At 39.2% G+C, this 25,396-nt stretch overlaps 1 protein-coding gene across 3 annotated transcripts in view; it reads left to right on the forward strand.

The window, feature by feature from the left end:
* LOC109405655 (tachykinin-like peptides receptor 99D) overlaps positions 1 to 25,396 on the forward strand; it is a 173,331-nt gene that overhangs the window by 59,842 nt on the left and 88,093 nt on the right. For all 3 annotated transcript variants that reach the window (XM_019678725.3, XM_029856506.2, XM_029856504.2), the window contains exons 2-4: positions 5,333 to 5,629; positions 12,927 to 13,087; positions 13,183 to 13,357. In XM_019678725.3, the coding sequence (XP_019534270.1) occupies positions 5,481 to 5,629; positions 12,927 to 13,087; positions 13,183 to 13,357 (485 nt within the window). In that variant the 5' untranslated portion in view covers positions 5,333 to 5,480. The remainder of the gene's footprint in view (positions 1 to 5,332; positions 5,630 to 12,926; positions 13,088 to 13,182; positions 13,358 to 25,396) is intronic.

Raw genomic sequence — 25,396 nt, forward strand, 5'->3', positions numbered from 1 at the left:
ATACAAAATCAAAACAGTGCAGTGCCCTATTCATCTTCCTTCGAATAGCTGATTAAGCCCAAACATGCTGTTTTATCCGAACTTTTGGTTGCTTGGGCGGTACTTTTATCCACCCAAATGGACTTGACAAGTGTTCTACAAAATGTGAAATAAATACCAAGTTAATTTGTCTCATTATCAAATAATCACGAATGTAACCGCATAACAGTCACACTGGGAATACAAACTGGCCTCATAGCGTACCGCCAATCATAGTTTGATCTAATTATTTTTTCTACTATTCCCCCAGCATAGAAGAGGAGCTATAGCAGATTTCATTATAGGGTAAAAGCTCCCTTAGTGGAGGTAGTACCAATAGTGGTGGTAGTGCCAATTTAGCACTGTTTCGACCAGTGAATCAAAATTCAACCATCGCGCAACAATAATGACAATGTCGCAACTTGTATTTTTTGCGACAAACAAACCCATGCGACATAAGTTTGTCCCAACTTGAAAATAATGGGATTAACATCGTACACTACGAGTTTAGAGATTTTTAAGCCTTGCATTGAGATTTTCGAACGGTAACATCGAGTCGGTAAACACTGCAACTCTGGTGAAGCTCGGTCATCAAACAGTTTCGACTTTGGGTTAGCAATAATTAATTATTCACGAGTTGAAAAGTACGCAACAAATTCAGCTTCCGTTTTGTCTGCAACAAAAAATTTCGAGATCATGTCATTATCTGTTACCAATAGGGATAAAGAGTAATCGTCGCACCTTCTTTGTTGCTTGTTTTGTGCCTCTTTTGTCTGACAATTCTCTTCACTGGTTTCGACCAAAACGCTTGCAAATGACATTTTTAATACCGTCTACCCCCGTTGGTTTGAACGACACCTTATACAAACCAACGGGATTCATTTTTTAATTTGAACTTCTAGTAACCCTGTGGGCATCGAAAAACACACTGATGGTAACCCTTTTTGCTGTTTTGTATTGATTCTGCGTTCCGTTTCACCCCGCTCCATGAGCAAACTGACGTTTGAACCATTTTTAGTTTGAACGGTGTGCAGATTAGAGGGGGTCAAATTAAAAAGTGTTCAGATTAGATGAGGTCAAACCAACGGGGGTAGACGGTAGATGCATCATACCTAATTAGTAACATTGATTCAGTTTTGTGTTCAGTATTTGGCCGAAAACCTATTTTAAATAATTATTTTCCCTAACTTTTTTGCTCCTTTGCACCTGTAGTGGTGGTAGTGTTCCTATAGTGGTGGGTCCCATAAGAATTCAATGGGATGCGCCACTATAGGAACCAATGTTAAATTTTACCTCCATAATAGGAACCATGTACCTATAGTTGGTGCAAAAGATTTATTAGCAAAAACTGAAATAAACAATGGTTTTCACATTTTTCTTAGAAAATTCAAGTGAAAAACTATCCATTACCGTTTTCAGACTTTTTATTTTGTGGTATTATCAGTTTTATTCAATTATTTTAGTACAAGGAGCTACTAATAGCACCACTATTGGTACATTTACCCTAAAAGGATTCATTTTGAATTTTTGCAACTTTTTGAAATTCGTTTCTTTTCTATACTAACGCAAATTGCAAACTTTGAGCAGCATTTTCTCCAATGCCTACTTTTGTCGAATGTGACTGTTATGCAGTTATGGGCAGAATATGCATATGATGATACGCTAACGATAGCTTAAACTTGACTACCCGCTGTACTTCCTCCTCAATTATTATCAAATCCTCTAAAATTATGGGTTAAAAAAGAAACGCATATTATCCAAAACTGAAAAAAGCACTTTTCTTCAGAAAGATGAAAAAGCGAACAAGATAGCACACTACGTGGGAGAAAACGGACGTGAAAACTTTTGCTAAGTCGTTTTCCTGTCAAATTTAACTAGGGTATGTGTGCCATCAGTAATCTCACGCTCCCATATTCATCCTATTCGATAACAAGCGAATAATTTTTGTTTTCATGCATGCTCACTTCTAACATAAAATACAAAAATAAGAAACAAAATAAACAGCGCTTCAATCCTTTGTTTTTCGTAGGATGAAAATGGGAGCCACATGCTGAATAAGGGAACTGTTCGTGCAAATGTTCTTGTGTATATCGTATTATCCATATGTATGTGTCATCGAATATGTATCTGTCTGCATGTAATTGAAATTTGATATAAATAAATTAGTATCTTTCTGACCGCTGCCATGGCAGAGCTACCAAACCTCCGTTCTTTATATTTCACCGAGAAAACCACAACGTAGGGTCGATTCCTGGCCAATCAGGAACCAATACCCTGTTTTGCCGAAAAATGAATAATTCATTCATTCAATGTTTTGAATTGATTTAACAATTCCACAATGATTTTTATAAGGGCCTAACTGACTTGATCGATTTCTCTTCGTCGACTCTCTCTTTTGCTAATAAATTAATCAAAACAAACAAAATCATTATTATTTTTGTTTCTATAAGGCAATCTAGCGTTCTTCACCTTTCTCTCTCAAGCAGCCACGGAAGATAGCAATTTTGTGTTTAATATTTTCATAGGGAAACGTTTCCGTATGAAAACAAAACCTATCCTCCTCGGCAGCGAAACAGAGAAAGATGATCAAACGTCAGATAGCCTTATAGCAACATATAGTCGTCTTCTTCGCATTTCAACCAAAAAATCTTTGGAATACTCAATACACATTCTGTGATAACAAAAAGAGAGGATCGATGAAGAGAACTCGAAAATGTCAGTTAGGCACAAATAAAAAATCAGTGTCGAATTTTCAAATCTTGTGTAATCGATCCGGATGTGAAGCGTTCGGCTGCCAATCAAGATTAAAATATGGTGATAGGCCCTGCATATAAATTATTGGATGTCAGAGGAAGAATTTGCCACAAACGACGTCGGAGTAAGCTGTCATCCTGCTGTAAACAGGCCCGGATTAAAGTGCCCCACACAATGCATACGTTTGCGTGTGCGTGACACTAGTTTGACACATTTCCCATGGGAAAACTGTCAAAAAAACGCAAACCGACGGACCGGACGCTATGTGTTCCAGGCTTAAGGATTGTGGGGGCCCGGGGCCCGAGCGGATGTGGAGGCACCTCGGAGAGATGACCAAAAATGTTTTTCCTTATTTTCGAACAGTACTTGAGCAATATGCAAAATAAAGCTGATGTTAGCAACCAAAAAAGGTTTTTGTGGGGGCCCCTAAAATGTGGGGGCCCGGGGCCCGGCCCCCCCTTAGATCTGGCCCTGGCTGTAAACCTCCAGTGGAATCGGGTGAGATTGTTCATATTGGCAAGGTTTTTTAGTTTCGTACCTTTTAATTCCGCCCTATGTTGCTTATCCTTTGACAGATACGCGTATTTCGACTACCACTTGTAATCTTCCTCAGTGTCAGTTATCCACACTGACACTGAGGAAGATTACAAGTGGTAGTCGAAATACGCGTATCTGTCAAAGGATAAGCAACATAGGGCGGAATTAAAAGGTACGAAACTGATTACACTCATTCGAAGAGGGTATTCTGCTTAGAGGGTTCGAAAAGTCGGTACAAGAAGGTTTTTTAGATAGTAGACAAAAATCATCCATCCCTCGTAATTCAACTCCTTGTAAAATCGAAAGATTCAAGCACAGACAAACAGACGTCTCACTATACTCACTTCTCATCGTTAACATTTTTAACGGTTAGTTCAAATATTTTGTAGCTCGCAAATCGCTCGGTCACGGCGCTCGCATCGTTTTTGCTCCTGTTTGACGTTTGCTCACTACGGCCACCTAATGAGTGGTTTGCGTAACACAGCCTGATTAGCATTGGGCGACTATGTTTTCATGACGATACGTCTGTTTGTCTGTGATTCAAGTATTGAGCTAATTTTAAGTGATTAAACAACTGCTTTCCAAAGAGTAATGGGGATCTGCTTATAAGGAGTGCCCATTACATAAGGATTTTATGGTTTGGAAGGATCAATTTCTTGCGTAGGAGAGGAGAGGAGAGGGTGCTCAAAATCTCCGCAGTCCTTGTTTTGTTTCAGAGAGCGAGTAAAAGCGCCCAAGCCTAGGCTTTTAAGCCAGGACACAAGGTCGAAACACCTGTGCCTCATACTAGGAAGAGGAACATCGGAGTATGCATCAACCTTCTTAGCAACGCCACTTCTAACGAATCTGTAAAAAAAATCATCCCCATTTCATGAAGCGGTTGGTACGGTTGTCCCCGTTTCTTAATTCATCTGATTCAAAACATTACGTCAATCATGTTATTCATAAGTGGATAACCTGATAGCCGCAGTTTTATTAATTATCTTCAAATCCAATTAGTTTGCACAGTGGGCCTGGCCATTTTAATATTTGTATCATATTTCTGATATGCTGCAAATATTAATACTGACAAGAAAATACTAGAAGAATACTGGAATATGACAGATCGGATGTAGTACTTCACCGATCTGTCCTATTTGCTCATTCATAATGGGGCATGTTCGGTGTAGTACTAGATTTGTAGTAATAAGCTGAATTTTAGTATGGTGAGAAGGTCAATCCTCCGTTTCTGCAATGAATGGTGCAAAAAAGCGTGGGTATTATGATTCCTTGCCTAATTTGATGCTGGTTGAGCAAAACTTTGGGCAACAGTGTTGTTGGTTTCTCCATTTCTTGCAACATAAACAACATAGTTATCCAAAGTTTTGCTCAAACAGCATCAAATTAGGCAAGGAATCATAATACCCACGCTTTTTGCACCATTTCATTGCCGAAACAGACAATTGACCTTCTCACCAATCAAAAATTCAGCTCATTACTACAAATCTAGTACTACACCGAGCGTGCCCCATTCGTAAGCTCATTTGGATTCAAATTACATAAAAAGAGAAACGTCCGAGTTTGAGCCAAAAATATTGAGATTTCGAGGTGGCGCAATTGCATCAAAGTTAAATTTTCGAGTAATAAAAAGGTGTTTTCACTTCAAGTGCCATAACTTTTAAAATTTCTAACCAATTTTCAATCTTTTTTATAAATGTCTCGCAAATTCAATTTTGAATAAACTTGTAAAACATCAAATTTTTCCAAAGTCACGCAAACTATGAATTTTTTAAATTAAATTTATTTATTTTTTCTTCTTTTTACAAAGAAAAAAAAAACTTTAGAGCCCGATAACTTTTTAACCGTTTGACCAATTTCAAATCTTTTGGCGTAGTTTTGTAGAAATTTTTGCCGCTGCTTTGGGTCTTTTTCTGACTTTTTTGTTTTTTTTTTTAAAATTTCGGTTAAGTCTCTCCAATTGATCAATACAAAAAAGTATAGCATAACTTACAATTATATTTTTCTGTCTTTTCCTTTTTTTCAGATTTGCAAACAACATAAACCAAATATGAATTCGAAGTGCGTAATGTTCAAATGTACCAATAGTTAACATGACCAAGTATCCATCACCTCCAACTGCATTCAATGTGATCCCTGCACAAGGCAAATAGTAGATTGTGGCGCTACGCACCATGTTAAACGATGCATATACGACACCGTATGGTTACAGTAGTATCAACAACGTCAGTGATAAATATGAACTCTCGAACTATTCATTCCATTTCGAGGATGCCCCACTCTACAGTACACCCTCCGCAGCGTATGAAAACAATGTCACCAAGTAAGTATGATTGACTAACTGTACAATACATTATTGACAAAAAAGTGAAACACATCCACATGTACAAACATGTTTCATAAAACCCTGAAGACGAAAGTGGATAAATTTCCTCAATTTTTGGGGATTCGATTTTTTTTATAAAATAAATATTAATTGGTTCCCAAACGCAATAACAGGAACGTACAATTTATCTTTTGATTTTGTTTTTCTGGAGGACAAGTTCATCAATTTTTACAGACACCCTTGAAGATGACCTACAAGTAATGCTACACATTTTGAGATACCTGATAATCAAATCAGTGATCTACAACTAGAAGTAATCTTACAACAGTTTTATTTAAATGTCCTATTTTCAAAGCTTGAGCTTGAGCTTGATTGACCGCCCGTGGATGCCACTCTAGTATCGCCAGACCAGCTACACTCACACAAGGAACCAGTGAGATATCTGCCGGGGGACTAAGCAGGCATCTTCAGTGTGTGAATGTTGGTGATCTTCTAGTTTTAGGCGACAATGGCGCCTGCCACGTCAGGTTGCAGGTCAATGTGGGGATGGGGAAGGAAGTGATGGTTGCAATCGTATGTACTCACAGCAGACCGAATATAACTCTGCGTCTGCACAAATTCATGTGGATGTCGGAGTGTTGGTGGGATATGGTTGGCAAAGGGTTCACACATTGGTGCGTGGATGCCAGGGGTAAGGTGACATATTAGTGTGTTTATTATTTTGAATGCGGCACATTTTGCTTGATTGCATAATCCGTAGGTGCAATATGACAGACTGACTCTGTGCTGTGAATTTTGGAAGGAAGGGAAGCGGCTTTTCCTACCCGTTTCTCTTCTAGCGATGACTAAGAACATGTGAACATGAGTTGTATATGTAGAGAAAAAGGAGAAATTATATAGAAAGATACACAGTAGGACGAAAGGGACGGGCCTGGGGTTGAACCCAGGACCTTCTGCATATGAATCAGAAGCGGTAGCCACTAAACCATCAAGCCGGTTCATTATTTTATTGTTCCATTTTCAAATTTGATATTCAAAAATATGATCAACTATAACTTTTCCCCAACATGAGCAATGGTATAATATTGAACTTATTCAAAAGTAAAATAAGAATAAAGAATTCTAATTTGACAGTTAGTACAAACATACAAATTCATGCAATGGCAGGCAAAGGAAGCCCTTCAATTGATAACTGTGGAAATGCTCAAAGAACACTAAGTTGAAGCGAGGCAGGCCAAGCCCCAGTGGAGACGTAGAGCCATAAAGAAGAAGAAAAATTTGACATTTGAGTTGAACCTTCATATAATGGCAATGGCACTAACATAGCCAGAATGCCAATACATCATAGAGAGGGCTTCAAAACATCCAAATGTAATGGCATTCTGACTCTACAGATGTGTCATTAATGTATCATGAACATCGTGGGATTTCGATGCTATTTCTGTGGAAAGCTTTAGAAAAAGTGCAGCAAATAAATATTAAAAATGGGGAATCGTATTCGTCGGAGTCACGTTTTGTCGATTCAGTTAAATTTTTTTATTAAAAATATCCCATAAAGAATATATTTATACACATACGCATTTCATTTCCAATCACAAAGCTGCCGGTTAAATTATAAACTTCTGATTAGTGCCGTTTTAGCTTTTACCTTTTAGCAGCTATCTTCTCCTCCACCTTTTATGAATGAAAAATAAATCGCAAAATATTTTCTGCCATCAATTGTTACAGCTGATCCAAACGTCTTGCTTTTCAGCTACAAAAAAGGGAGAGTTGACCAAAAGGTAACTTTGTGTACAAAACCTAGTATCTGCAATATACAACGTTTAGATTACCTGCGAAAATTTTGATATGTGTTGATTTTACCAGTAAAATTACCTACATGAAAGTCGGTGAACTTTGAGTTGTATCAATAGAAACACACTAGAACGCCAATGGCGTTGTACTCAGTTTTCCTATTCAATTATTTTAATAACTTTAGTTGCAATTATTGATTATGTTTAAGTGCCCATCTTGTAGAGGACCTTTTGTTTTGGTAAACAAAATTTATTTGACACTTATAGTACCGCTACTGACGCTGTAAGGGCGAGGCAAACTAGATGTTAGTCACACGAACAGTCGCGACATTGGATTTCTGTGGCTGGTTATTCTAATGTTGTATCACAGGAACAGTAAATTGAGTATTAAGTATTAAGGAATATTGTACAGAATCCATTTTAGTTTGTCAATGCTGTAACTTTTGATATCGACAAAGCAAATGTACCTACATTGTTTGCACTCATGGGGTTTCAAAAATATAAACACTAATAATGCGCAATTGGCTATTTTATAGGCAAAACATGTCTTTATTGAGACTATCCCGTTTTATTATCATAGAAGGTAGATGATAAATATGATACTGATTCTACGTATCTGCTGGAACAAGTTTGTTTACACTTTCCGGTGCCAATCAGGGTGTACATGGAAAGTGTAATAATTGTTGGAAGACAGTGAAGTTACTGGATCCATTGGCACATGCTACGCGCCAGGTAGGGTCTGGGCTAGGGTCTGGGACCATTTGGGCAGGAGGACCTATTTTGGGCACTTGCTGCTATAACTCAGTCAATATTGAACCGATTGACTTGATATTTGATACGTACCGCATCTGTTACTGTTCAAAAATTCAAGTAAATCGAATTGAAATTGGCTGAGTTATAGCAGCAAGTGCCCAAAATAGGTCCACCTGCCCAAATGGTCCCAGACCCTATTACAAATTTATTTGCTGTGTAATAAGGAGAGCAGGGATAAACACGAGTGGAACGATTTTCACGAAATCAGTTCAGCTGTTTGGATTTGCTGGTGATATTGATATTATAGCACGGAAATTTCATGGCGCAAACGTATATCCGACTGAAAAATGAAGCCAGTCGAATCGGATTAGACATTAATGTGTCGAATACAAAATACATTATGACACCTCCAGGGAGGAATCTCCGCGCCCGCCATTTTAAATTTCTATCGACGGTGATGAAACCGGGACGGTTGAAGAATTTGTGTACTTGGGCTCACTGGTGACCGCCGACGACAAATTCAGAGACGTTTTGTGGCAGGAAATTGAGCTTACTTTGGAGTATGATCTAACAAAGTTCGCCGTCACACGAAGTTAACTATCTACAAAACGCTGATTAGATCGGTAGTCCTTTATGGGCACGATGCATGGAGTTTTCGAACGGAATGGTGGATGGTGTTGCATACCATCTGCGGTGGAGTGCAGATGGAAGACGGGACTTGGAGAAAGCGAATGAACCACGAGCTGCACCAGCTGCTGAGAGAACCAACCATCGTCCACAACGCGAAAATCGGAAGGCTACGGTGGGCGGGTCACGTCATCAGGATGTCGGATAACAACCCGACTAAAATGGTTCTCGAGAGTCATCCGACCGTTACTAGAAGACGTGGTGCGCAGCGAGCTAGGTGGGTCAATCATGTGGAGGACGACCTGCGGACCCTCGCAAAGTGCGGAAAAGGAGGCACACAGCTATGGACGGAGTAGAGTGGAGACGACTCCTACGTACAGCAGAGGACAAAATAAATGTCACCACCGCGAAAAATGCAATAATCCCTAGCCACTTTTTGCCTTTTAATCGAAAAGCCCTGTGTCTGAAGGCTCACTATCATGGACCACTTGATCTGTTTGAAAATTCGTTCTTGAAAATTCTCACTTTGGAAGCGGAAGCTATTCGGATCCGTAATCGAAATTCCACGATTCCACCGACAGATTCAAAACAACGCTGAGACGAAAAACAAGTGACCGAAAGTTTAAATGCAGCTCCCCGCGCGCATGGCTTACTGCGATCCTTTCTTAAGGGGACCGAACAAGCTTTGTTTAAAAAAAAAACCCTGTTGATCCAGTCTAACGCAAACATATTTGCACTGAAAGATAACTACTGAGGTTACCTATATCCCGTATAGTGCTGTTGTTATGCATCCTCGGGACCATTTGCCTATCTGCGCTTTTCCCTCCGCTGAGCGATACGTCTACCGGGCAAAGTACGACAATGTTACTAACTCTGGACTGAGTTTCTAATACCGTTGGTCTAGCCGACTAGAACCTTCAGCTAGGGCACAAGTGTCCGATCCAGAGTTGTGTATATTCAGGATGATTAATTTCAACTGACAGTCGCTCCAACAATCACTTCAAAAGATAAACGCAGTCCATCAAAACAGAATCGACTCACGCCAAAGCAACTCAAGCAGATCCTTGTTCGAGACAGATTCGTCTTCGACTACATCCAACAGCAGCGATCGTCATTTCGCCTTGAACCAAACGATGAAATACGAGGTATATCGCCAGATAAGTTTTTTGCTCTACGTCTTACATTCATATTCATATGGCGTGCTTTGTTTGTGTTTGTTGCGCCATGCAATACTACTTAACCAATCGACCTTCATCCTGGCCCTGTCAGATGACAGTCATCCAGTAGTGAGTGACATTAGCTCTGCATCTGAACGACTGATGACGCGCCTTGAGCTGCTCAGACGGTCGTCTGTTGTGTGGACGTAAGAAGATGGCAAATGTGAATGTTGCGGCTTTTTTGTGTCAAAATGGTGATGGTGTTCAAGACTGGTCCGATACTTAAGAGGCGTTGAGTACTTCGTTGATAAAACGATTAATCAATTACGCGCTGCTGTTTTTAGATTAATGGCGTTCTGCAATGTTCTAACAATTTGAGAATCTACTTGTTCCAAGAACCTGATTATAAAAGTAATTGACGCCATTAAATAACGCCGGAACAGAAACAGCAGGTGCGATTTGTTAAGATGAGTATGTGAAACTATGGGACGGTCAAGATATGTGACCAGGAACAGGTGGAATGGAATCGACAAAACGAATGGCTCACGAGGAGAGTAGTGCAATTTTGGAGGAGAAAAAGCGGGTGGTAATGATGCAGCAAGAAACCCGCCAAATCGTGGATCGTTACAAAGAGAAGCGGAAACAGTAGACCTGATGCTTTCGTACAAACAATGTCACCGCTTGGAAGAAGCGGAGTGCTAGGAAATGGAATTGATGTGCATCCTGCAGTGGTTCCGCGGCGCGAGCCGAAATATGCAAAGATAACGATGGGAGCTTATTGGCAGACGGATTGAGGTGACTTTATTGAAAGGTGGTACCGTAATCCGGGGTCAAATTGATCACTTTAAAACAACGTTTGCTGATAACATTAGTGGCAATTGAAATATTGCCAAAAGAATTTCTGTAAAATCTGTACCCAGTGGATCTCCATGAAACCATGTGACAGAATTTTGTTCAACAAATTTAAACTTTTAGTTGAATTACTTCAAAAATCAAAAAATTGAAGCTGCCACTTCGGGGCGAAATTGATCAGTATACAATTAAGCATCGGTTAAAATGAAAAATTTCCTTATCCACTTAATTTTGCTCTTCTAAACCCGAATAACGCGTCAAAACTCTTACAACTGGCGGATTTGACACTTAAAATGCAAAATTAAATTTGAAAATTTCCCCCTTAACGCCTAAAGGTAGGCAATTTCCTTTCAAATAAAAGATTTCTGTTACAATAAATGACTTTTTCGTCGAAAAAGAACCATTTATTAACTTATTCATATTCGGAATAGCTTCATAACTTTCCAACAAAGGTTCCACAGGAATGTTAAAACAAAAAAAATACGGGAAGTCCTAGTGGCAATCGATTGTTTAGAAGCAATGATTTCAGCTAAGTGAGAAATACATTGCAAATTCCTTGAAAAATAAGGCAAAACTAACTTTTTCCTAAAAATTTAAAAGATTAAACTCATCTCTAGACATCTATGAACTAGTTGAAGTAAGAAATTTGAGATCATTGCGTCGCTTAAAAGTTCTTGGTGTGCAATTACAATGTAGTACCCAAATGAACATTTGAAACGTTGATAGAGCTCTACACCCGCTTAAAACAACGTAACGTTGCGATAGCACTTGGAGTTCTCGATCAATGCGTGGTAAGGAGTATCAGGGACACTCCCGAGTCCCTTCGAATCTCGCAGAGGGTTACGGCAAGGTTTGCTTTAGAGGGTGTAATTAGGAGAGCGGGGATAAACACGAGTGGAACGATTTTCACGAAGTCCGTTCAGCTGCTTGGTTTCGCTGATGGTATTGATATTATTGCTCGTAAATTTGAGACGATGGCGGAAACGTACATCCGACTAAAGGGTGAATCGGATTAGTCATTAATGTGTCGAAAACAAAGTACATTATGGCAAAGGGCTCCAGGGAGGAATCAGCGCGCCAGCCACCCCGAATTTATATCGACGGTGATGAAATCGAGGCGGTTAAAGAATTCGTGTACTTGGGCTCACTGGTGACCGTCGACAACGACACCAGCAGAAAAATTCAGAGGCGCATTGTGGCAGGAAATCTTGCTTACTTTGAACTCCGCAGAACTCTACGGTCGAATAAAGTTCGCCGTAACACGAAGTTAACCATCTACAAAACGCTGATTAGACCGGTCGTCCTCTATGGGCACGAAACATGGACCCTACGTGCAGAGGACCAACGCGCCCATGGAGTTTTCGAACGGAAGGTGTTGCGTACCATCTACGGCGGAGTGCAGATGGAAGACGGGACTTGGAGAAGGCGAATGAACCAAGAGCTGCATCAGCTGCTGAGAGAACCAACCATCGTCCACACCGCGAAAATCAGTGGGCGGGTCACGTCATCAGGATGTCGGATAGCAACCCGACTAAAATGGTTCTCAAGAGTCATCCGACCGGTACAAGAAGACGTGTTGCGCAGCGAGCTAGGTGGGTCGACCAAGTGGAGGACTACGCGGACCCTACGCAGAGTGCGAAACTGGAGACAAACAGCCATGGACCGAGTGGAATGGAGACGGCTACTATGTACAGCAGAGGCCACCCCGGCCTTAGCCTGATCGGTAAGGTAAGGTAAGTGATAAGGACGATCTTCGGCAAACCGAGTATTGTGGCGTATTATGGTTGATGTTGTGCAGTATTATTTGGAAGAAGATTGTTTGAGAGCATGAAAGGTGATGATGCAATTTCCTATTCACTCACTAAATAATAGCTTATCATTTCGTCAATTTAGCTGATGTTAAACTGGTTCCATTTGAGGTATGAATTAGCTATTTGCTCAAATGTGTTGGGTTGAATTACCTATGCTGCATTTTACCCCACATCTCCACGTTGGATTTTGTTCCAGAAAAGAGAACCAAGGAAAAAAACTTTTTCATCACTTGTTGCTTTCGTCCTACAGTTCCTGACAACATCGTATTTATTTTCCACGTTTTTTTTATTTGCTTTGCAGTACGACATTGGAGATCACCTTCATACTTCCGGTGTGGCGGCAAGTGCTGTGGACTTTGCTGTTCGTCTGTATGGTTATCGTTGCCACGGTGGGCAACTTGGTCGTCATCTGGATTGTACTGGCCAACAAAAGAATGCGAACTGTGACCAACTACTTTCTTGGTAAGTGGTGCGAAAAATCTGTGTCCCTTCCGTTCCTAAATCACTCCGGAGCGTAAATCACTTTCCATTACTTGTCTCTTCTTCTTTGTTATCAGTGAATTTATCGATAGCCGATGCGATGGTTTCGACACTGAACGTCACATTCAATTACACCTACATGCTGAATCTCGACTGGCCGTTCGGCAACCTCTATTGTAAAATATCACAATTTGTGGCAATACTCAGCATCTGTGCGTCCGTTTTCACGTTGATGGCCATTTCCATCGATAGGTAAGTCATTTCGTCAGCTGTCTGTTACACTCCGTCGGTGTTCTATTTGACCTGTAATAGGAACCGACGACGCCTGTATATTTGCCGCATGCGGCTCGGTAGGTGTTTCATTCATTCTATTGAACCTTTTTTTCGTCATTCACTGCTGGAAATTTATTTTGAATATTTCAATTTTGATATAATGGCTATGCTGAGGGAGCAGCATTGTAACCAGGAATGAATTCTAGATGAACGATGTTAGGGTAGGACGGAGCAAGATGGCCACCGCAGGCTAAATGAGCATCTCTCTTTTTTTTACTACTTTTATCGTGAATTTTGTTTAAACAACTTAATACAGTCCGTTTGAAGAAAATTCATCTAGCGTGTATACCTGATGAAAAATGCTGTATACTGAAAGAATTGAAAAATATCGTCAAATTAATCAATAGCATGGATTTTTAGCATTTTCTTATAAGAAATGATCAGAACAAAATAAGGTAACCGCAAACATTTTTACTTACAAAAAAAGATATTTAAAAAAATATAATAATTTTTTTATTTAATTCATGTAATTCTCCGATAGTGGGGCAAGATGAGCACACCTGATGTGAATAAAGATAACATTTTGAAATTATTGTAATCTGCTAATTGAAGGTTAAATATAGATTTCCTTTGCAACTATTCGGTTGCGTAAATTGAAAATAAAGCCACAAATTGTCGTTTATTGTTGTGCAGGTCATTTTGAATAAAGTATTAGAAAAATATGAATAATATAAAAAAAATATTAGGTCGTGATACTATGAAATGATTTTGAAAATAATGAGTTTTAATGAATCTTCTTGTCCCGTAGAAGTGCTCGTCTTACCCCGCAATATGTTCGAGCTGACCATAAAACATCTTTTTTGTTTGGTCAAATTGATCATCTTTATTGTGAATTTTATACCCTAGCATGTTTATGGGTGACATGATATAGAAAGGAACTACTGAGAGATACTTTGAAAAATTGCGTTGACCGTAACTGTTTTGCCAAATTTGGAGCTTTTTCCCATAGTCTTCATGGGGTGCCGCTAGAACAAATCATTTTATCGCTTTATCTTTTTTGTTTCAAATTTCTCTTCAAAGTAGTCAAAGAATCTCTTTTATAGCGAATTTTCGTGCGTAGAGAAAGTTCCTACGTCATTCCGTTCAAAAGATATTGATGATTTTCTAGAAAAAATAGGCACCTTTCAAGTATTTTTTACTTGAGTTACAAAAATAACACCTCTCTTGTTTTTTTATATGTTTTAACAGGGGTTCCCAACCTTTTTGATGTAACGACCCCCTTGAAGAATTGTCGAAACATCTGGTGTCCAATGAAAATTTTTAGAAAAAAAATATGAATTAAATAAACGAAACCAAGTTTTTTGGCTTCACTGTGAGGCATCTTGAAATTTACTATGGGAGGGATTTTTGACGATCAATGATACGTTTTTTTATTCGACACTCACATTTCGTAAACAATGATGCCATCTATATTCAATTTGAGTCGTAGTTGAAAAATAGCGGCGCAGCTGAAAATGTTTTCTTCTGAAGGCGTTTTATACTGAAAATTTGTTCCTCAAATTGTGGCTTTTGGGGGTGACGGTATACAAAATCAAAAATTGGTAAAATTTGCAAAAAAAAGGAATAAAATTTAACATTTTTTTTTTTGTAACCCCTTATTTTCATTTACATTGGAAAGAGTGTCTAATAAATAATAAGGCCAACTAGAGGACAACTTTGTCTAAAAAATCATTTTTTGAAGGCACTGAATGTATCCTTCCTCATAAATCTGGTTCGAGGACGTGTATACATCCATACATATAAAAGTACTATAATATCTATTGGTTTTGGGTTAGTGTGTGTGTGTGTGTATTGTCAAGTGTGTAATGGCCATAAGGATTAGTGACATTTCTCACACAAACACTAATGTCGAGAATCGTCGTGTAAACGTTGGTATGTTTTCTACCAGTTTTACACTCTAATTTATTTTGTCCGAGGCGATGTATGAAAATTTACCTATGATATTATGGTAAATTCAATAATTTTGAACAACGCGAATTGATGTGCATTTGTTTTCTCCCAAAACGCACCTATACATCTTCAAAGGGGCCACCCATACAATCGGACGTGATAACCTTAATGGATGAACATTACCTGCGCAAGGGTTTTTCGTCAACCGGGGCATGCACGAGTGGCGTGTGATAACCTTCACGTCGAAGCGGTGTAACGATGGCGGCCACCGCCGGATCGATCTAATTGCTTCACGACTATCACGCCACCGGGCGTTCGCTATAACCTGCGACCGAACTATAGGTGCGGGGGAGGCTGTCGGCAGACCGAAACTCTGCCTGGTCAGGAATGTTAGCCCGGTCAAAGTCTTCTCTCCCTGTTTAACTGTCAGGGAACTGGCGGGCCAAGTGATATCTGCACCGGATGTCCAAGCGCGGAAAATGCCAACAAGATGGCGGTCGTCTCCAAGCTTTCAGCTCGTACATAAAGCGCCAGTTGGACGTTGATGTCCAACGTGAAAAGATTACAGTCAGTTTTTTTTACGCGGGGGATACATACCGCGTAAAAACCGCTTAAAAATAAACCGCGTTAACTAAAAAATCCGCGTAAATGAAAACCGCGTTAATTCAAATATCCGCGTAAACGAAAACCGCGTTAATTCGAAAATCCACGTAAATGAAAATCATGTTTTATAACTTTTACCTCAATAATTTCCTTCTTGATTTTATATTGAAAAATGAACTCAACGAATTATTTTAAGACAACATTGCCTGTACAATGATACATATTGCCTATTTTACTGGCATTTTACCAGATTAGCTGATATGTCTGAACCTCGTTTGTGCCTCGTTTGCGCCACACAGCCTCGTTTGTGCCCAACAACTACAAGTAGGTATGCGGAGTGCGAGAGTAAGTCTCGGCTTCAAATAAAAATAATACGCTCTCACTTGTAGTTGTTGGGCACAAACGAGGCTGTGTTGGGGATTGACATCTAAGCCGAAAGAGAGATGGTTCTTGAAAAAGTGAATGTTCATGGTGAGGGCTTGGGTTCAGTTTGGCTTTCTATTCCGCAGAATTGGGTTGTTTAATGAATTAAATATTGCTATTTTCTATAGCCTAATCGAAAGAGTCCATTTTTCTGAGTATTACGTGATTTTATTGGATTCCAATACCTTTATTTTGATGGTCAAATTAACAAAACAGTTTTAATTTTCGTGGATAGAATGACAGTTCCATCGATAAAATGACAGTTCGACCCGAACAAAAAATTTCCCCCATACAAATTTTAAAAGCATTTTAAAAATAGTTCCCGGACTTCAAAAGTTATGAAATTTTGGATTTAGACTTATTTTGGGGCGGGGAATCCGATTATGACATAATCCGGATACCCCTAAAGAACCCAATTATCACCTGTTCTGTGGCTTAGTTGGTTAAAGCACCGGTCTAGCGAATACGGGGTCGTGGGTTCAAATCCCACCAGAACGCGATTTTTTTTCAAAAATACATCCCTCAATTTGTCAATTAGCAACATTCTGTGTCTTCTAACTACAAGTTTTTCTGTATGTTTATGACATACCAGCAAAATCTGGTAAATGCCAGTAAACGGCAACATATATCAGTGTACCCTACCTTGCGTCATCGGCGCAGTTGAAGCATATTAAAATTAGACCAATTTACTAAAAAATCATAAAATATGTGAAATCGCTGTTACTTTTTTCTCATTAATAATTTCAAGTTTAGTCAAACTTGTTTCAAAGCTCATTATATGAGTCATAAACGCTAAAAATTTCATTGCATTCGGTTCATTGAATCCGGAGTTATAACAGTTCAAAGTTGGCTATCGGATAATAATGACTTTTTCTAGAATCTCTCTAACTTCATGTAGAGTAGCCCGATATTTCCCAAATTTTGACCGTTGATACACAACTTCCAGTAAAAATTTTAGATTTTTTGATGCACTTTTCAAAAAGTTACAACTCTTTTTCCATTTTTTGAAAAGTGAAATTTTTGTCTGTCCCGATCATTTTGTCTATCCCCTGTATACTGCATAATATGTATATATACTGCGCGGTTCTCTTACTGAAGTGCTGTGTAGTTCAAAAAGCGTAGCTTTTTTGCGAAGGCGGTATAGTAGTCAATCGTTGACGAGCCATGAATTAAATATGGTATTGGTTCGCTTATTAAGCATGTGACTCCCATTTTCATAAAAAAACAAAGGATCGAAGCGCTGTTTGGTATGTTTCTTATTTTTGTACTTTTTGTTAGAAGTGAGAACGCATGAAACAAAAAAAAACGAATCAATCGGTGCCGTAATCACTTGTTTTCGAAGAGGATGAACTTGGGAGCTTGTGACTTATGGCACTCGTACCCTAGTAAAAAATACGCTATGAAATCGGAGGTGTTAAAAATTGGCCACGTCACATACAGGGGATACTCAAAATAACTGGGATATGTCAAATTTTGCCTTTTCAAAAAAAATCCAAACAAGCTGTAACTTTTTGAAAAAGCATCAAATATTCTCAAATTTTAACTGTAAGTTCATCAACTAGTTGTGTGTCAGTGGTCCAATTTTGGAAAAGATCGGGCCATTCAACATGAAGTTAGAAAGATTCTAGAAAAGGGTATAATTATTCAATATTCAGCTTTGAGCTGTTATATATCCGGATTAAATGAACTGAATGCAATGAAATTTTGATCATTTATGACGAATATAATGAACTTTTAAAACATTTGACTTCAATTCAAATTATTAATGGGACAAAAAGTTATAACGATTTCATTTATTCTATGTTTTTTTAGTAAATTTATCTATTTTTCATATGCATCCCATTACTTTTTCAATTTAATGCCGGCCATTTGGTTGCTTATCTTCGAAACATAAATATAGTCAAGTCAATTAGAGGGAATTTTAAAGAAACTATAAATACTATCTCGAATTTTGAAACAATGATGAAATTTTGGATATATTGTTATATTAGAAAAATAAATTAATCGTTATAATTTTCTTTCGTGTAACGAATTTTAAGTTTAGTCAAAAGTTTTTAAAAGCTTATTATATAAATCATGAATGATCAAAATTTCATTTCATATGGTTTGTTGAATCCGGAGATATAACATCTCAAAATTTGTTTTCGGATAATTATACCTTTTTCTAGAATCTTTCTAGCTTCGTGTAAAATAGCCCGCTCTTTTCCAAAATTGGACCACTGACACACAACTAGTTGATGAACTTACATTAAAAATTTGAGAATATTTGATGCCTTTTTCGAAAAATTACAGCTAGTTGAACATTTTTTGAAAAGTGGAAATTTTACCTATCCCAGTCATTTTGAGTATCCCCTGTTTGCACGCTCTCTAAGAATGGTTGGTATTTATATTTTTCTGCCAATAAGTAGTGAGCATCTACGTTACACTGTTACAGTAACATCATTTTCTTATTAAAAATATACAAAAATATCAATGTGAAGATTTGCAGTTAAATAAGAAGAATAAGTAAAATTGAAATAAATGAAAAATGTGTTTTAATTATTGAACATTCAGTTGCTGTGTGGCACTGAAATCATACAGATTATGAAATTTACAAATAATTGAAAAAGCAAAAAAAAAAAATGCAATATCATAATCGATTCGCTGTAAATCTCTGGCGAACCATTTTGATCAACTGAGAACATGATTGCACTAAAATTCAATTTATCCATCACAGAACTACTTGTATGGAAGCCATGAATCAAGAGCATAGTCAATAGAGCGCGAAAAGAGGCTCTTGATATTCTATTCAACATCGACCATGAATCGCCGGTATAGGCAGGTAAATTTGTTAAATCGTTCCATTTGAAAGGACCTTTGATCGATTCGCTATTGCTTCAGGCTTTTCCTACTGGTTCTACAATTCGCGAATCATGATGACTTGGCAACGGCTATTCACATTCCGAGGTTTATACCTTACGTCGAATCGTGATGAAAACAATCGATTTTGTCTGGCAAATTTCCCCGCCGTCCGGTGGCCGACCGAAAACGGACAATTAATGAAGTTTGATGAACATAACGTGAGAATAAAAGTGCTAAAGGGGATTTCCCGTAATGCTCGGTTTGGTGGAAAAGTTCGACACTAAGGGAAAGGTAAAACATAATAGGTTTTTAATGACGGTATCGGAAATACATATTTATGGGGGGATTTTTATTTTAGGTTAATTGTTTTCAGTGGCGTAGAAAACGTTTATCCTATCTACGTAGAACGGATTTACCGCATTCCTTTCCCTTGTCGGCTTTCACGTTTTATCCATTATTTCAATATTTTCAGCTGATTATGTTTCGAAATAGTCACAAGGCTCAGCTTTAACATATATACATTATTCCTTAAACTGCGAAGGAGCAGACACAACAGTATATCGTTTTAATCTCTAATAGCCGGAGTGTAAGCATTGCGTCATTTCGAGTTCAAACAACCGGTGAATATAGTATGTTTAACGTAGACGATATTGTCTATTTAGGGTCTGGCTGGATTCTACGAATTCGATAGCTTTCGTGTAGCTGATATCACTTTTTCTTTCACAATAGTGTGCAGCACGAGTCAACATACAACATAAAATACAATAAACATCAATATTAAATTCAACATACTTAGAAATCAGTGTGCTTAGTTTTACATCGAGTTGAACTAAAAGCTCCATTAAGGACAAACGCCTTGAAATCCCCCTTCAACAGTGCATGCAAACTTCATGTGTACAATACTAAAAACATTGATGGGACAAACTGTCCAGATTTGTAACGAAACCAAAAATAAAGGACTTTATCGGTAGAAAACGACAAGAAGAGGACAAACGGAAGGGGGGTGACGACAGACAGGAGCGAACAACAAAACCAAAAGGCGGACAACGAAAACAATCAACGTATTTCATCAAACTCTGACTTCAACACGTTTCAAAAACTGGTAAATCAGGTTCATGTATTTCAAATCAAGTCCTGCCAACACTTCTCTAACGGGTTTCTGTTGTTTTCCTCGGAACCGGAGAATTTCATGCAGGGCAGCTCAGATCTGACCTCGCGATACTCATCGCATCCCCACATGACATGTTCTATATCCTGGTAAGCCACGTCGCAGACACAGAGATTGCTTTCCGAGAGCCCAATACGGAAGGTATGCGCGTTCAACAAATAGTAGTTGGACATCAGCCGACACATTACACGAATGAAATCGCGGCCTAAATCCAACCCTTTGAACCATGGCTTCTTCGACACCTGTGGAATGATGGAGTGCAACCATCTACCCATCTCTCCATCTCTCCATTTGTGTTTCCAGCTGATGAAGGTCTCCTGACGGGCCAATGCAAAAAATTCGTCGAAGGCGATTTGTCGCTCGTAAATATCGCCTTCGCTAGCGCCCACCTATGTCAGAGAGTCCGCTTTCTCATTGCCCGGAATCGAGCAATGTGAAGTGACCCAAGCTATGATGGTGATGGCGTTTGGACAAAGCACTCAAGGCTTGGCGTATTCCATTCAGGAAGTACGGTGAGTGCTTCATTAGTATTATTGACCGAACAGCCTCCAGAGAGCTTATACTGTCTGTAAAAATGAAGTAGTGCTTAGGTGGAATAGTGCCAATGTACTCTAAGGTGTAATATATGGCCGCTAGCTCTGCAACATATACAGAACAGGATTTTGAAGCATGCAGGTGGCGCTGAAATTCATTGTAGACACCGAAACCAGTCGAGTCATCGGTTTTCGAACCATCTGTGAAAAACTGTCTGTCCCCGCTGACATGCCCGAACTTACTTGCAAAAATTTTTGGAATACCTACGGAACGAATAGATTTTGGTATACCGGCGATCTCATCTTTCATGGATAGATCAAAATCCACAGAAGAACTGTCGAAGTTTGAGAAGTTATCACGATTGGTGTGAACCGAAGATGGGCTTACCTCCAGCGTCATGTACCAGTAGTACACACTCATAAAACGAGTTTGGGGTTTCTGTTCGAGCAGCTATCCAAAGTTTTCTATGACCAACGGATTTACAACCTCTCATCGGATGAGAAATCGGAACGACAACTCCGCAAAGTGGTCTGTCAGAGGCTGTACACCATCAAGTACCTCTAAACTCATTGTGTGAGTCGAGTTCGAAGGGAACGGTACTGAACCTGTTGAAGCTTCAGCATGTGTGTTTTCGCCGCGGATTGAAAACAAAAGCTATCGTATTCTAAAACCAACAGAATGGTTGTTTGGTACAGCCTGATAAGATCTCCCGGGTGCGCTCCCCACCAGGTTCCGGTAACAGTTCGCATAAAGTTGATTCGCTTTTGGCATTTTTGTATCAGATACACAATGTGCTTTCCCCAGGTGCATTTGGAATCGAACCAGACGCCGAGATATTGAGAAGACATGCTATGAGTGATTGTCTTACCCATCAGATGGAGTGGAAACTTTGCCGGTTTGTGTTTTTTAGAAAAGACAACCATCTCAGTTTTCTCCGGAGAGAATTCGATACCCAGCTTGAGAGCCCAAGTAGACAAATTGTCTAAAGTATCCTGTAAATAGTGGTCCTTGCAGATCGACTGCTATTGCTCCCGTTACAGAAACAACACAGTCATCCGCGAGCTGTCTTAACGTGCAATTTTCCATGAGACAATCATCTATGTCTCTAAGGGCCGATTTCTTCACCTCGGCTTAACTGGTAAGCCAGGCTTACCCATATAGTTAAACCTGGCTTAACGCTTAAGCCAGGGTGAAGAAATCGGCCCTAACATAAAAATTGTAAAGAAGGGGGCTTAGACATGAACCCTGGGGTAGACCCATGTAGCTAATTCGTGAAACTGTCAAGTCGCCATGAGCAAAACTCATCTGCTTCTCAAACAGCAAATTATACAAAAAGTTGTTCAAAATTGGTGAAAGGCCACTTTCGTGTAGTTTGGCGGAAAGAACATCGACACAAACTGAATCAAAAGCTCCCTATATCCAATATCCTAATATCCAAAAACACTGAGCCCATTTGCTGCTTTTGCGCAAAGGCAAGCTGAATTTCTGAAGTAAGCAACGCAAGACAGTCGTTCGTTCCTGTGCCTCTGCGGAAACGCAAACTGTGTATCTGACAACCAACATGCCACTCGATTCAACCCATTTGACCAGTCGAAAGAGAATCATCTCCAACAACTTCCGTAGGCAAGGCAACATCGCGATTAAGCGGTACGAATTATGATCCGACGCGGGTTTCCCGGGTTTTTGAATAGCTATCATTCTCACTTGTCTCCAATCTTCCGGAACGATGGTGTTATCCAGGAACTGATTGAACAAGTTCAACAAGCGCCTCTTACCGACGTCGGGGAGGGTTTTAAGCAAGCTGAACTTAATTCGGTCCATTCCTGGAGCGGAATTGTTGCATGAAAGAAGAGCAAGTGAAAATTCAACCATCGAAAACGGCCTATCCATGTCGTCCCTATCTTCGGAAACATCACGAATTATTCGCTTCACGGGTACGGAATCTGGACAAACTTTTTTTGTGAAATTGAGAATCCACCGAGGAGAACTTTCTCGATCCTCGTTAACTGACAACGCGTTACGCATTCTTTTCCCGACGTTCCAAAGAGTTCTCATCGATGTCTCCCGCGACAAACCCTCGACGAGCCGACGCCAGTAACTGCTTTTCATCGCCTTGACCAAGTTCTTAAAATTGCTTTCAAGGGAAGTGTACCGCTTAAAGTTTTAGACCAAACCGAGTTTCCCAAACTCTTTGAACGCAGTGGATTGCTCGCGATAGATTTCTGTACACTCGCTGTCCCACCACGGATTGGAGGGTTTCCTGCGAACCGATGGACCTGGCACTGGCCGACGTTGTGCCTGAAGCGCGCTACTGATGATCAGTTCTGATAGAAACTGATACTCTTCCAATGGTGGAAGGACTTCTTCTGATAGACGAGTGCACCGATGAACATTGTGTTCACTGAGCCTGAAATTTTTTGACAGCACAGCGGGGTCGACTCTCAGCAACTTCTACTCAGAGATGCATCACCAAAATGCGCTGATAATATTTTTCTATGATTTCTTACATGAATTTACATTTAAAGTGATGCATATGCATATAGTTAATGCACTAGCCCATATTTTTGCAACTTCATCGAGAAAACTAGATGCAATAAATTAAACAAAATTTCAGCTGAGTAGAAGTTGTTGAGAGTCGACCCCGCTGTGGTGTCAAAATTCGCTGGCCGAGTGAACTTTCAGCGGGCGGTGCACTCGTCTATTGCTCACCGTCGATGATTGCTTCGCGTACTTCCCCCAGTCAATGTGTTTCGTGAGGTCGTAGGAAATGTCGATAGATGGAGGAGGTTGATGTGAACCATTGGAAATAGAAACAACGATCGGAAGGTGATCACTACCATGGGGATCCTGGGTAACCCTCCATGTGCACTCCAGCGATAGTGAGCTCGAACAGATTGAGAGGTCTAATTGGCTGTCTCTACTGCCGATTGCCATCTTTTGCTGGAGGCGCCACTCGCGTAACTTCTCCGGTGTTCAAAATTGTCAAGTTAAGGACGTCGCAGAGGTCACATATCAAAGTTGAACGGCTGTCATTGTACAGTTCCCGCCCAGCCATGGGGAGTTGAAATGCCCCATAAGCAGCCGTGGCTCAAGCATAACCGAACAGATGTGGGCGAGATCCCTGCGAGATATCGCAGTTCTCGGTGGAAGATATATGGAGGCAACACTAAGGGTTTAACCTCGGATCACATGTGATGGCTTCGTTGCCTGATGTTGAAATCGGAAAAGGTAAGGTTACATCGGGTATCAGCCATGTTTCGAATAACGCAAAAACATCGCATTGTAAATTGCTAAGTAAAAATTTAAAAACGTCTGTTGTGAGAGGAAGCTTCCAAATCTCGTTAGCAAACGATCCTTTTGTCGGTTAGCTTAAAGCTAGAAGTTAAGATTTATTAATAGCATATCGAATTACGAATCAGATCAAAAACTTACAATTTTGGTGATCCTTTTGGATTTCAGAATCTTATCGCGAATTCTAGGGTTCTAATTCTTTATTTATTTATTTATTTATTGTCGTCAATCAAACGTAGACCAATTTCAATACATTTCATACTTATCTATTTATACATATTTTATATTTATAATTGTTATTAGCTCAGTTTTTTATCATTAAAGGCCACATCTTTCTGCTATTTTATTTAGCTTCTACGGTTTCGAATGTTTTGAAAATGTTTCTTCAACTGCGTTCTAGTCATATTTAGGTCAATCATTTCACAATGCCGATTATAAGTGTTCATCATTTGATTTAACGGTCCATATTTTGCATAATCAGCATGATGACGTTCCGCTGTAAACAAATTTCTCTCACGTAGATGCCGGCTGGGAGCATAAAAATTCAATTTGGACAATAATTCAGGTGAATCAATACGCTGTGAGACAATATCAGTAACAAACGAAACCATAGCGTATTCACGTCGTTTTTTCAATGTCTGAATGTTGATCAGCAAACAACGTGCTTCGTATGAAGGCAGAGGAAATACTGTCCATCCTAACTTACGTAGTGCGTACAATAGAAACTGCTTCTGAATTGACTCTATGCGTTCTTCATGTTTTTTCATGTAAGGAGACCAAACAACGCTGCAATACTCTAATATTGATCTCACATACGCAATGTATAATGTTTTTATAGTGTATGGATCCTCAAAGTTATAACCAAAACGTTTTATAAACGATAACATATTATATGCTCTATGGATAATTGTATTATAATGTTCTACAAACGTTAATTTTGTGTCTAAAATTATACACAAATCTCTTATTTTTTCACATTTTTCAACAATTTGATTGCCTAGCTTTATTGAGACATCTGATGGACATCGTTTTCTACTGTACGTTATATGATTGCACTTTTTTACATTTAATTCCAATAAACTTTTCGAGCACCATACATGGAAAATTTGAATTTCATTCTTAAGTACATCGGCGTCATGTTTATTTCTAATTTCTAGGAACAGCTTCATGTCATCAGCATATATAAGAACATTTAGTTTTTTTAGCAT

This window comes from Aedes albopictus, chromosome 1, assembly GCF_035046485.1.
Source record: "Aedes albopictus strain Foshan chromosome 1, AalbF5, whole genome shotgun sequence".
NCBI lineage: Eukaryota > Metazoa > Arthropoda > Insecta > Diptera > Culicidae > Aedes > Aedes albopictus.